We start from the raw sequence: 14,439 nt of genomic DNA on the forward strand, positions 1-14,439 counted from the left end.
CTTCTCCATGCTGGCTTAGGAGCTGCTTCTTTCTCAGGAACTCAAGAACAGAGTAGCCAACAGAGGTGAGACAGATACTCTGAGTTCATGAAAGCTATCAGAAAGCTGCCCCTAAGAAGACGAATGATATGCGGAAAAAGGAGGAACCTGGCCAGGAGAGATGTGAGATTTGGGGGAGGAAAGAGGAGCTTGGAGAGCAGAAGCTAACGATTTTGGAGAGGTAAGAATATTCAAGTAATGTTGATCCCACCATAAAGCTGACTTAAAGCAGTCATGTGAGGCCCTTACCCTATTTTAACCTATTACGTTAATACCTAAATCTAAATGCCACTCCACACCCTGACAGGAATCCACTGCTCTAACTTTTGACCACAATATCCCTTGAAGCCAAAATTAGTCCATAACCCCTTTCTATGACCCTCTCTTGCTCACCCTGATCCCTGCCCTTAACACTAGCATTGAAATGCTCTATTTAACCCTAGTCTTCCAGCAGACCTAAACAAAACCCTCAGCCAAAGAGCTTGCCCATACCCTAACCACAGACCTGACACCCCAAGCAGAACACCAAACCCTCCCACGAAACATCTGCTTAATCTCTCACCCAGAAAGGTTTGCCGTAGTCCCTAATGCCATACACGAACAACTATCATCCAAAGCCTGTCTTCCTGTGCATTAACCTTCTCACCTTTAACCCTTTTCCTAACCCTTAACTTTAGGTTCTTGTCCCATTGGGGCAGGGCAGGAACCCTGAGATTGCTGTGCATTCAAAGGTGAATGTGAGGGGCCATGGATCTGAGCAGCTTGTAGGTCACAAGGACGAGATGGGAATGCTCTGATGAGCTCAGCTCTGCCTCAGGATCTCCCGCACCAGCAGGACGAATGTGACTGTGGAAGGGACTGTGAGGTCACTTCTGTCTCTGCAGTTGATAGGGCAGCAGCAACAACGTGTCACGGAAAGGGACTGTGAGGTCACTTCTGTCTGAAGTAGCTGGCAGGTCACACTTCTACCTAGGATCTGTACTTTCTGGCTGACATCTGCCAGTCGTCCTGCTAGGCCAGCAGAAGGCACCTGGTTGGCATGCTGACTGTGGGATCCCCTCTGCCTACATGCCCAGGAGGACCCAGACAGAAAGAAGGCCTGAATGTGGGTGGTCCTGTCCCTTCTGCTTGAGTACATGAGTGGACAGCAGGCGGCACAAGGCTTGGTTGTGTCTACACAAGAAGCTGCAAGGCCAGCAGCAGGACCATGGCTTGGAAGATGATGGTGAGGTGACTTCTGTCTGGTTGGCTGACAGGCCCCTAGAAGGCCAGTGGGTTGGGATGCCTACTTCAGGAGTGGTTTCCACCCTGATGGAGCTTTCTTTGGTAGTAGGAAAGAGCAGGAGAGAAAAAAACTGCCACAAAGTGCACCTTGGAAGGTTGGCACTGGTCATAAAGAAGAAGAAATGTCCCTCAAAGTGTTCTGCTGTGGTGCTAGAGGTCACCCAAAGAGTGTCTGTGATCAGAATATGGCTTCGTGTTTCAAGGAACAGCTGGTGAGGGTTGATGAGACATCGGTGAAACCACAGAAATGCCGGGATGAGAGCAAGGTGGTGAACAGAGATGGGTGTCTGCAGCCTTCAAGGAAATAGGGCAAAGTGTGGGGCAGCATAGGGAAGTCTGGAGAGGACAAAGAGGTGGGTGCTGGCAAGAAGAGAAGGCCCCAACAGCCCTGACATTTTGTCCCCTTGGATAGAGCTTGTGAGGAGATGTGATATAGTCATTGCAAGGGGGCTCATTGCTTTCTTGAGACCCTGTGCAGAGGCAGGAACGTGTCATACCATTGTTCTTCTCCTGGCATCACACTGCCCAACACATCCCACAGACCCCCAGCAAGAGCCCTGAGCCAGACATGGGGGTGCAGGATCTTCCCTTGCAGTGGCTGGAGTCAGGACCCGGCCCTTTTACTTCACCACAACAAACCCAGAGTTTTCTCAGCACAGTGCTCTGCCTGTCTGTAAGCATGGCCTCCAATTATCTGCCCTAACAAGTCCCTGAGGAGAATCTCTTGGTAATGGCCCTCAGTGGGGCCCATTAATACTCCAAGTCACTTCAACTTTTCCTTCTGACTTTACTTTCTCAAGCAATTGCATCATTCTCCTCTCAGTACCCGAGGTTCACAGACGGAGCACCAAATCCACCATGGAATTCATTAAAATGAATTATTGAATTAAAATGAACACCTAAGGAACCATATGTCTTCCATAGTTGTATTCAAGTCTTCAGGACTTGGACAGCTAATTGGAGAGCTTTCATGGTGTAGTTAAGGAGGAAGATTTCAAAAAGCACCTAATAAATATATTTTCTCATTTTAAAGGGTGGATTATGTTGCATTTCAGCTTTGAGCATCTTTCTTCAATTGATATTAATCCAGGGCTTCTCCTATGGAGACATCCATAGGGAGGAAAAGCAGACTCTTGAGGTCTGACAGTGCATGGACAACCTTGCTCCTCACCACCCCAACCCTGACATTTCTCTCATGGCCACCTGGCACTTGCATCACTTTTCCTTACACCAGACTTCTGCACTGAAGTCTGCAGCTGGATGTTACAGCCCCTTTGCACCAGCTCCCACCTGCTTTCCTTAGAGACCTGGCTGCACACAGACACAGAAGGGTTTTTCCTTATTTTAAAACAAACAACAAGAAAACATGCAGCAATTTTCCAAACAGCAAAGCAAGCTCCTCATCTGGAATGTCTTCAGTGAGGTTTTCCTTCCCATAAGTATGACTGTAAATTAAGCATTTTATACGGATTGATAGGAAATTATAAGTATTAAGATTAGTATTATTCCATATGATCTTAATTCAATAACAAATGATGAGGAGCTTGCTACAGAAACAATTAGGCAGACTGCTAATAGATGGGCAAGCTTGAACTCAATGAAGCTCAAAGCAGCAACTGGGTCAGTGAGAGTGGTCTGAATGATCAAAGAGTAAGGGGACGGCAAAGCAGGAGAACCATGGGAAGTGCATAGATCCGGACAGGCAGCTGGAAAGGGGACAATCAACAGGGATTGTTTATTCAAGATGGGTGGAAGTACCTGGAAGATGAGGGAGTACACCATGATGGACAAATCAATGACAATGCAAGTAAAGGTGAACATCTGTATTTCTTCTCCTGTGATGAATATAGATCCTGAAAATTCACCTGAAGAAGGATGTAGGTCACTGGTGAAGGAACTGTCTTTTTGTGCCATCACCAATGCGGATTACAAAAACACTTCCACACATAACAGTAATACGTCCCACCCCATCTTCGTCATCCTGTGGGGCAGGGGAGAAGGAGCTGACAGCCAAGGGACACATGTGGGTGTGGAAGGTGGGGCCCAGCAGAGACAAGGAGTCAAGGCAGTGGGTGGGGGAGGGCAGGAGAAGCAGCCCAAGGGGTGGTGCTGCTTGTGAGCACACATTTGTGCCAGCAGCCTGAGTGGGCAGCAGCTGTGCGGACATGAGAGGAGGCCAGGAAGCACATGCCAAGGGCGCTCCTGTCAGCAGAGATAAGGCCGAGGCCGAGGGCAAGCGGAGAGGCAGGCGCAGGGATGGGGGCTGCAAAGGCGCTGCTGACCTCCCTGCCCCTGCAGCAGCCTCACTGGCCCTAAGCAGATGTGCTGTCCAGCACACACTGGGAGGTCCTGGTGTGCGTCAGAGAGCAGCAAGGAGGGTGCTGGAGACGGCTGGGGTGAGGTGGGTGGCAGAGCCCCCTGCAGGGGCTGGCTGGGGGTCCCCTCTGCTGCAGCCACCGCACGGAGCATGGCAGGAGGAGGGCAGGCAGGGCTCGTGGCCATGGGGCAGAGCCTGGCCCTGGACGTTCCATGACCGCCTTGCAGGTCCTGGCAGGCTGCGGTGAGGGGACGAATGCCCTGGAACCCCTCCTGCTCTGCCCAGGCCAGCAAGGGCCCAGAGCGGCCTCCTCTCCCCTGCCCCTGCAGCTCTGGGCTCCCTTCCCCAGCCCCGGCTCTGCAGCACCAAGTCCTGCTGGGAGCCCTCCCCTGCATGCTCCCACTGCTCCCTGACGCTGCTGTTGCCCTCTGCCAGGCACTGCCCAGCCCAGCCCAACCCCTGCCCACCTCTCCCCACCTCCCTGCCCTCTCCCCAACACAGCCCAGCCCAGCCCAGCAGCCCAGGCTGGGCTGGCCCCAGAGCAGTGCCCACCGCAGGCTGCTGCAGGGCTCTGGGCACAGCCACCACAGCCCAAAGCCCCTCGCAAGGCACCGCAGCTGCTGGGACAAAGGCGGCTCTGGGCCTCCCCAGCAGCCCCTGGGCTGGGGCCAGCCATGGCTCAGGAAATGGAGGTCCGTGAAGCTGGAGGAGCCCTGGTCTCTTTCCTGGGAGATCTCCAGCACAGAGTCTCTGTGCCCCGCACGGCCAGCCCCACTCCCCAGGCCAGCACAAGAGGCCTGCCCCAGGCACAGAGCAGCTCCACATTCCTCTCCGGGATGCGATTTGCCATCAGCCCCAGCAGCACCGGGACACTCCCAGGCCAGTGAAAGGCCAGCTACTATTTTCTAGGCTATGTGCAACCAAGAAGGCATCCCACAGTCCTTCAGTGATCACTATGGGACTCTGATCCATGGTGAAGCCCAGAAAAGCAAGAGGCCTGTCCAGGGACGGTGTCCTTGGTTGTATTTCTGACATTATCTTTGGAAGACGAGTGCAGAGATGTGGCAGAGATGTCACTGTAGAGACATCAGGACTGTCACCAAGGTACCCGTGATCTGAGGGCTAAGAGAAATGCAAGGGAACAAGAGAACAAAGTGGAAGCCAAAAGAGAGCAGCAGTGAAAAGGCCACGTCCTGCTGCTGGCCATGGCCATGGCTCCAGGGAAGCAGCAGCCCCGACCTGAAGGCAGCAGAGAGGCAGAGCCCAGCGGGCAGTGAGGGGCAGCCCTGAGGGCCACCGGGGCTGCTCCTCCATGTGGCAGCTGGGCTCTTGGTCCTGAGCTCCTCGTGCATGTTGGGGCTGCTCCCCCAGCTGCAGAAGAGATGGGAGGAGATGGGACATGAGACCAGTAAATTTCTACTCTCTTCTTGATTGTCGTTATCTGCACGAGAAGCCCAGTTCTATAAGTACATTAGAGGATTGGGTCAAAACTAAAAAAACATTACATATTGGACACTAAGAATAACATTAAGTCAAATTCACAAGCTTTAGACAATATTAAGAAAGAAATAAAATTAAAGAAGATTGTCCTAACAGTTTATTTCAGAAAACATCAGGACCCTGACAGGGTTATAGGCACGTGATTAATGTTGAAGAGTAATGTGTGCAAATACTTGCTTGAAGCATATATCCAAAGAGTTTCCTCACTGCATCCTTAGGCTCCCGGTTCCTCGTGCTGTAGATGAGGGGGTTCACTGCTGGAGGCACCACCGAGTACACAACTGCCACTAGCAGGTCTGTGGATGAGGTGGAGAACGAGGGGAGCTTCAGGTAGGCAGGCAAGCCAGGCCTCACAAACAGGGAGATCACGGCCAGGTGAGGGAGGCACGTGGAAATAGTGGCAGTGTCCACTCTGTTGGTCCTCCCTGCCTCTCCCAGGAGGCCAGCCCAGCCCAGACCCTCCCCAGCTCTCCACACCTCCTTGCCCTCTCCCCAGCCCAGCCCAGCCCAGCCCAGCAATGCAGCCCAGGCTGGGCTGGCCCCAAAGCAGCAAATGGAGAAGTGGAGGTCAGTGGCAGTGTCTCTGCTGCTGCCATCTGCAGGAGATCCCCCCGTATGCTACTCACCAGGGAAGCCAGCAACCACCAAGGCGAGCCCCGATCCCCACCACAGCACACCAAAACACTGCTGGCCCTGGGGCTCCTCAGGCAGCACACACACAGTGCCCTGCTCTGCTCCCGGGACACCCCATGTCCCACACAGCCTTGCCCCAGCCCACCCTGTCTGGGCTGGCCTGAGCAGCCATTCCTGCAGCCCCTACTGCCCATGTTGCCCACAGCCCCCGAGCTGGTGGTGCTGCTCTGCAGAGCGAGGGGGCTGTGGTGTGTGGGGCCGTGGGGGCACTCTGCAGGGCCGTGCTGGTCAGTCTGGGAAGGCAGAGCCAGATAATGGAGGGCACTGCCACTGACTGCCTCCTACACAAGCTCTTCTGAGGACATTGAGCACAACTGTAAGGAGACCGGCTTCATCCTCTTGATGCCCTCCCCTCGGGTATTTATATACACATTAATGAGGTCTCCCCTCAGTCTTCTCTTTTCCAGGATAAACAGGCCCAGTTCTCTCAGCCTGTCCTCGTGCAAGAGGTGCTCCAGGCCCCTCATCATCTTTGTAGCCCTCCTCTGAACTTGCTCCAGTAGTTCAACGTCCCTCTTGTACTGGGGAGCCCAGAACTGGACACAATACTCCAGGTGGGGCCTCACCAGGGCTGAGCAGAGGAGGAGGATCACTTCCCTTGACCTGCTGGCAACACTCTTCCGAATGCAGCCCAAGATACCATTGCCCTTTTTGGCCACAAGGGCACATTGCTGACTCATGGGCAGCCTGCTGTCCACCAGGATTCCCAGGTCCCTCTCTGCAGAGCTGCACTCCAGCAGGACCACCCCCAGCCTGTACTGGTTCATGGGGTTTTTCATACCTATTTGCAGGACCCTGCACTTGCCCTTGTTGAACTTCATGGGATTCCTCTCGGCCCAACCCTCCAGAGTGTTGAGGTCCCTCTGAATGGCAGCACAGCCCTCTAGGGTATCAGCCACTCCTCCCTGCTTTGTGTCATCAGCAAACTTGCTGAGGGTGCCCTCCGTTCCATCATCCAAGTTGCTGATGAATGAGTTGAACAAGACTGGACCCAGTACTGACTGCTGGGGGACACCACTAGCTACAGGCCGCCAACTAGATTCTGCACCACTAAGCACAACTTTCTGAGCTCTGTCGTCCAGCCAATTGTCAGTCCACATCACCGTCCACTCATCTAGGCTGCACTTCCTGAGCTTGTTAATGAGGATGTTATGGGAGACAGTGTCAAGAGCCTTACTGAAGTCAAGGTAGACCACATCCACTGCTCTCCCCTCATCTACCCAGCTAGTCATCTCATCATAGAAGGATATCAGACTGCTCAAACATGACTTCCCCTTGGTGAATCCATGCTGACTATTTCTGATCACCGTCTTCTCCTCCACATGCTTGGAGATGACCTCCAGCACGAACTGCTCCATCACCTTTCCAGGGATGTCAGTGAGGCTGGCTGCAGTTGCCAGAGTCCTCCTTACCCTTTCTGAAGACTGGCATGATATTGGCTCTCCTCCAGTCCTCAGACACTTCTTCTGTTCTCCAAAACCTTTCAAAGATGATGGAGAGTGGTCTAGCAATAACATCGGCCAGCTCCCTCAGCACCAGTGGGTGCATTCCTTCGGGGCCCATGGATTTGTGGATGTTAAGTTTGCTTAGCTGACCTCTGACCTGATCTTCTTCAACCAAGGGAAAGTCCTCTTTTCTGCAGACTTCCTCTCTTGTCTCCAGGATCTGCGATTCCTGAGGGCTGATCTGAGCAGTAAATACTGAAGCAAAAAAGGCATTTAGTAACTCTGCCTTCTCCGTATCGCTTGTCAACAGGGCACCCACCCCATTCAGCAGCGGGCTGACATTTTCAAGTCTTCCGTTTTCAACTGATGTATTTGAAGAAGCCCTTCTTGTTGACCTTGACATTCCTTGCCAGATCTATTTCTAAATGGGCCTTGGCCTTCCTTGTCACATTCCTGCATACTCTGGCAGCATCCCTATCTTCCTCCCAAGTGACCTGTCCCTTTTTCCACATACTGTAAACTTCCTTCTTCTGTCTGAGCTTCACCAGGAGCTCCCTGCTCATCCATGCAGGTCTTCTGCCCCCTTTGCTTGCCTTCTTGCTCATGGGGATGCACCCAGCTTGACCTTGGAGGTAGTGATGTTTGAATACTGACCAGCTGTCTTGGAACGCCCTTCCGTCCAGGGCACTAACCCATGGAATTCTTCCAAGTAGATACCTGAAGAGGCCAAAGTTTGCTCTCCTGAAACCCAGGGTCACAATCCTACTTTATACCCTGCTTCCTCCTTGCAAGATCCTGAATTCTGGCATATCATGGTCGCTGCAGTCAGGGCTGCCTCTGACCTCCTTCACATCTCCAACTAGTCTTTACTCATTTGTCAGTCCAAGGTCCAGCAGCACAACTCTCCTTGTTGGCTCTCAACTCGCTCTTCATTCACCCCTAGGCAGAGCTCCACGTATTCCAGTTGCTCTCTCACATAAAGAGCAACTCCACCACCTCACCTTCCTGGCTGGTCTTTTCTAAAAAGCACGTAGCCTTCCATGACAGCATTCCACTCATGCAAGCTATCCCACCATGTCTCTGTGATTGCAGTGAGATCATAGCCTTGTGACCGCATGCAGATCTCCAGTTCTTCCTGTTTGTTTCCCATAGTAGGCGCATTAGTATACAAGCGTTTCAGGGAGCTGAAATGCTTATCTCTCGTGCTGTGTGTGTATGTATAGAAACACTTGAGATGTCTTTCACTCAACTCAGCCCCTTGTGGGGCAGACCCTGCTGTCTCTGGTATTCCTCACCAAAAGATGAGGGTGCAGAGCTTACCAAGAAGGCTTGCCTGTCACTGTCCTCTGCCACCTTGGATTTCTGGTCTGCTTCCTTCCTGGTTTGCTTCCTCTTCTGGGTCCCCAGGTTCTTCTTCCTCCCATCCCCCCTTCTTTTTCCTCACTCTTCCTTTTATTTTCCCTATCTCTAACTTATGTTCCTAACATTAACAGTCTTTCATATCCTACTGTTATCTGTTACACCCTCCCCTTCCCCCAAAGTGACATTTAGCATGATTTGGGTGCAGAGTTGACTACTATAGTCACATGTTTATCACGTACTTCACTGAGCTCATTATCATAGTCAGAGGTGTTAACATCAACATTAATTTTACAAATAATCGTGCAAAAGCTTTCACTCTGGGCACTATAGCTGTCAATGTTTTGTTTTGTTACCAAACAGGGTCGTCCTGCCACTAGAACACTCCCTCCTTCAGCCACCTCTCACACCAAGCTTGTGGCTCACCATCTTTAAGTTTATATAAGAGAAAGTAGGAACAAGCTGTTCAACTCCCCTTTGCCCAGTGTTGGTGCTCATCAGTGACACAAACAAGTCTAACTACTCTCCACACGTGGAATATCCCGAGTTGGAAGAGATTCTGAAGAATCACAGAATCTATGGATCATATGGATCATAGAGTCCACACCATTTCCAAAGCCTTTTGGGGTGATTCACTAGATCCACTAATTTCACTAGAGGAATAGCAAATAATTCACCAGACTCCTTTCTCTATGCCTGCTGTGTTACCTGGTACAGCAGAGCTCTTATTTGCCTGTAGAAGAGAATGAATAATGTCATATCTTTGTGGAAAACACTATCACAACTACAGCAAAGGAATAACAAATAAAAACAAAATAAAAATAAAATAAAAATAAAAATTAAAATTAAAATTAAAATTAAAATTAAAATTAAAATTAAAATTAAAATTAAAATTAAAATTAAAATTAAAATTAAAATTAAAATTAAAATTAAAATTAAAAATAGAACATCAGGGCTAGCAACAAGTTACATTATGAGTGATATGCAGAAGAAAACAGGAAGTTCAATGCCTCTGAAAAACATCCCATCATCAGTTTCCACACTGCATCCTTGAGCTCCTTGTTCCTCATGCTGTAGATGAGGGGGTTCACTGCTGGAGGCACCACCGAGTACAGAACTGCCAGCAAAAGATTCAGGGATGAGGAGGACATGGAGGAGGGTTTCAGGTAGGCAAATGTGCCAGTGCTGATGAACAGGGAGACCACAGCCAGGTGAGGGACGCATGTGGAAAGGGCTTTGTGCCGTCCCTGCTGTGAGGGGATCCTCAGCACTGCCCTGAAGATCTGCACATAGGAGAACAGAACGAAAACAAAACACCCAAATACTAAACAGACACTAATCACAAGGAGCCCAACTTCTCTGAGGTAGGCATCTGAGCAGGAGAGCTTGAGGATCTGGGGAATTTCACAGAAGAACTGGTCCAGGGCATTGCCTTGGCAGAGGGGAAGGGAAAAGGTATTGGCAGTGTGCAGCACAGCATAGAGAAAAGAACTGCCCCAGGCAGCTGCTGCCATGTTGACACAAGTTTTGCTGTCCATTATTGTCCCATAGTGCATGGGTTTGCAGATGGCAATGTAGTGGTCATAGGCCATGATGGTGAGAAGAGAAAACTCTGCTGCGACAAAGAGAGCATACATAAAGATCTGGGTAGCACAACCCGCAAAGGAAATGGCCCTGGTGTCCCAGAGGGAGTTGGCCATGGCTTTAGGGACAGTGGTGGTAATAGTGCCCAGGTCGAGGAGGGCGAGGTTGAGGAGGAAGAAGTACATGGGGGTGTGGAGGTGGTGGTCGCAGGCTATGGCTGTGAGGATGAGGCCGTTGCCCAGGAGGGCAGCCAGGTAGATGCCCAGGAAGAGCCCGAAGTGCAGGAGCTGCAGCTCGCGTGTGTCTTCAAATGGCAGGAGGAGGAACTCGTTGGGAAAGCTGCTGTTGGACATTTGCTTCCTCTGGGCATGCTTGGCTGTCCATGGAGGAAAAGACAGACACAAGTTAGGTAGACTTATGTGCGCAAAACCTCTAACACGTTTCACACAACCCTCCTCAGCAACTGCCTCTTCCCTGTGAGGTCTGTTTTTTCTTTCTAAGGGTGCCTCAGGGACCAGGCAGATTCTCTGTGAGATCAGAAGTCAGTCCTACTTTACAGCATCTGGTAAAGAGCACCAGGGATGGATCTCACGTGCACACTGGCCAGAGGTATCTCCCTATTTGCAGATCCTGAGCAGAACATCTTTCAATAAAGAACGACGGTGGTTTTGGTGCTCTCTCAAGGTGAAAGGGTGTGGAGCAAAACTGTGAGTTTCCTCAAGGACCGACAGACCTTTCAGTGTAATGTTCTCTGATCTTCAGTCATTCATTTAAACCTGACAATTCCATTACCATCCCCCTAGCTACTCTTTAAAGCAGGAAAGTGAAAGCAGAAACCCCAGAGAGTGCCTTCCCTTCAGGTACAGCAGATGTTGGTCTTCCTTGTGAAGAATCTGCCCCGGACATGCAGTGCGGGTGCTGTAGAACAGTGAGCAGCCTGATCTACGGAGCAGCCTCTGGGCAGCAGCAGGACCCTGCCCTCCTCTGTCACAGGTCCTTCCTTTCCTTCCAACCTCAGCTTCTCTCTGCAGCGCCCTGGGCAGCTCCCCAGGCAGGCTGAGTGCTGAGGCTGAGTGCTGAGCCTAGCAGGCAGCAGAGGCTCTGTCCCAGCACACAGCCCCTCGGGCACAGCAGGGGCCCTGCTCTGCACCACAGCCCTGGCCACCCCTGCCTGCACCCCGGCTGCACAGCCTGAAGCCAGAAATGCAAGAAGAAATCCTCATGTCCTGTCCCTCTGACAGGTTTGGCAGCTAATCATTGATCGAGGGAACATCTTTGTCTTCCACACTAAAGAAGCCAGGGCAGCCCCTGTGACATGTCCTACCAGCCATGGGAACTGGCAGCTGTAGAAGAACCCTCTAGGATACTGCATTTCCTGCCCTCGCACAGACACTTACCATGTTAGAGCTGGGAAGATTTCTCCAACACTGAGCTCTCAGCAGCCCCCCTCCACACTGCCTTTAACATCTCCCTCCCTTCTCTCAGCCGCCCTTGTCCCCTGCAGGCAGTGCTCCCAGCCCTGCTGCGCTGTGCAGAGGAGCTGCTCCTGGGCAGAGCTGTCTCTCTGCAGCACTGCCCGCTTGCCAGGAGCTCCCCTTGGGCCCAGGAGCCTGGCCCAGCTCAGCAGCACAGCTTCAGACCAAGGCCTCTCTATCTCTGCCCTCTCTTGTGTCCCTTGAGATGTCCCTGGGCCTCCAGGGGAACCAACTTTGAAACAGACTGAAGCAATCCCTGAAGTTCCCTCCCACAGCTGAGGAGCAACACTTACTTCCAGCAGTGTCATTTCTCATACTGGGAGAAGTTTCATCAAAGAATCACCTTGTCCTCTTTCAATGTAAAGGCAGGGCACCCAGACTGTTACTGGCAGGGATCACATTTTCCCAAGTTGAGGGAAGTGATCACAGTGAGTCAATTGATGCATCTCATTCTGAGTTTGATGTCCTGGCCTGAAATAGGGCCCAGGACCTTCCTTATCAGCCACAAACCCACACAGTTTGGGATTTCTCTCGCCTCTGTTCAGATATGTACAAAATACTCTAGGCTAAGCTCCCTCAGTAATTACAGGAGATAGAGAAGAGCAGTGAGTTGTTCGAATGCAAACACCATTTGACATTTGAGGTGCCAGAGGATGTCTGAGTTAGCAGTAATCCTTAAAGTTAGGACTTTAGAGACTGAGAATATAGGTATTAGAGTTTTGTCAGTGTATACTGCCTAAAAATGTTGCCTCCCTTTGTGCCTTGTCACTAAGCTGGGAGCAGTCCCTTGGCAGTTAGCTAAATAATATAAACCTCCCCTATAACATCTCACTCTCCTCCCCAAAAGTGGGAGAAAACTAATGGAGAAAGGGTAATTTAGAGACAGTACTTTCTAAAAGGTGTTTGGGAGCTTAGGCACATGAGTGGACTGCCCTACATTCACTAAATTAGGAGGCTCTATCAATTTCCTTGAGGGTAGAGGGGCCTTACAGAGGTGTCTTGATAGATTGGAACATTGGTCAGTCGCCTACAGTATCAAATTCAACAAGAACTAGTGTCAGATTCTGCACATCAGACCGTGTATTCCTGGATGTACATATAGATTGAGGGACAAGTGGATGGAGCATAACTCTGCAGAAAGGGATCTGGGGGCTGTGCTTCATGGTAAGCTCTGGATGAGTCAACAATATTCCCTGCAGTGACCATGGTGGAGTTGAACCTGCAGGAGGGCAGCATAGCTGACAAATAGCAAGCTCACAACTCTGGTCTTCGGGAGAGCAGTCTTTGGCCTCTTCAATATCTACTTGGAAGAGTCCTGTGGGATAAGGCCCTGGAGAGAAGAGCGGTCCAAGAAAGGTCGTTAATATTCCAGGATCACCTCCTCCAACATCAAGAGCAGTCCATCCCAGGAAAGATGAAATCAGGCAAAAATGGCAAGGGGCCTGCATGGATGAACCAGGATATCCTGGCAAAACTTCAACACAGAAAAGAAGCATAGAGATGGTTGAAACAACAACAGATAACCTAAGAGGATTACAGTGTCTTGTCTGAGCATGTAGGGAAGAATACCGGAAAGCTAACGCCCAACTCCATTGGAATTTGGCCAAGGATGTCTAAGGCAGTAAGAACAGCTTCTAGAAATACATAGATGGCAAAAGGGAGGTTTGGGAATATGTGGACCCACTGCTGGATGAGGCCCAGGATCTGTTGACACAGGACAGGGAAAAGGCTGAAGTGTTGAATTCCTTCTTCACATCGGTCCCTACTGTCAAGACTGTCCTTTTGGAATCCCAGGTCATAGAGAACTGGGGAAAGTCAGAGGCAAGGAAGATGTACACTTGGTGGGAGTGGGTCAGGTCAGGGCATACTAGAACAAATGGGATACACGTCTATGGGACCTGATGGGATTCACCCATGAGAGCAGAGGGAGCTGGCTGATGATCTTGCAAGGTCACTCTTGGTCATCTGGGATCAATCCTGGTGACCAGCAGGAGTGCCCCAAGATTGGAGTAAAGCAAATGTCCCTCACAGCTGCAAGAAGGGCAAGGATGAGGGCCCAGGGAAGTACGGGGGTGTTCAGGCTCCACTTCATCCCTGGGAAGACGATGGAGCAGCTCCTTCTGGAACCCTTTTCCAGGCTCTGGAATGACAAGAAAATCATCCGGAGCAGTTGGGACATCTTCAGGTAGGGAAGCCACATCTAATCAATTTGGGCATGAAATGTCCATGATGAAATGACTGGCCTGGCAGATGAGGGCAGAGCTGTGGTTATAGATCTACCCTGAATTCAGTAAGGTTTTGTTGTGGATTAACCTGGAAGTAGGTAAGCACCACACAGCAGCCAGCTTGGTCCTCCCACCCAGTGGGTCTAAAAGTGAGAAACCTTGTGGGCTGAGATAAAGACAGTTTAGTAAGTAAAGCAAGAGCTGTGCACACATGCAAAATAAAATAAAATAAAATAAAATAAAATAAAATAAAATAAAAAGAACTCATTATTCACTATTTGCCATTGGCGAACAGAAGTTTAGCCATTTGTAGGAAAACTGTGTTTCATCAAGTGTAACCATTAGTTGCAAAGGAAGTTGCAATATGACCCAATATTCCTCACACCACGAATAAAAGAAAAATGCAGAATTTTTTAGTGTTTCTTCAATAGCTCAATAAATGTCTATCTTTTTATTTCTGTCTCAGCTCAGCATAAAAGACACATCAGCTTAGTAGAGCAGGTCCAGAGCAGGGCCAC

General features: G+C 50.5%; 1 protein-coding gene across 1 annotated transcript; it reads right to left on the bottom strand.

Annotated features, from left to right (window-relative positions):
• Positions 1 to 9,608: 9,608 nt before the first annotated feature.
• LOC136788441 (olfactory receptor 14A16-like) lies at positions 9,609 to 10,574 on the bottom strand. The gene has a single exon (XM_066986986.1). The coding sequence runs from the start codon at positions 10,572 to 10,574 to the stop codon at positions 9,609 to 9,611; it is 966 nt and encodes a 321-aa protein (XP_066843087.1).
• Positions 10,575 to 14,439: the final 3,865 nt, after the last annotated feature.

This window comes from Anser cygnoides, chromosome 37 (genome assembly GCF_040182565.1).
Source record: "Anser cygnoides isolate HZ-2024a breed goose chromosome 37, Taihu_goose_T2T_genome, whole genome shotgun sequence".
NCBI classification, from domain to species: domain Eukaryota; kingdom Metazoa; phylum Chordata; class Aves; order Anseriformes; family Anatidae; genus Anser; species Anser cygnoides.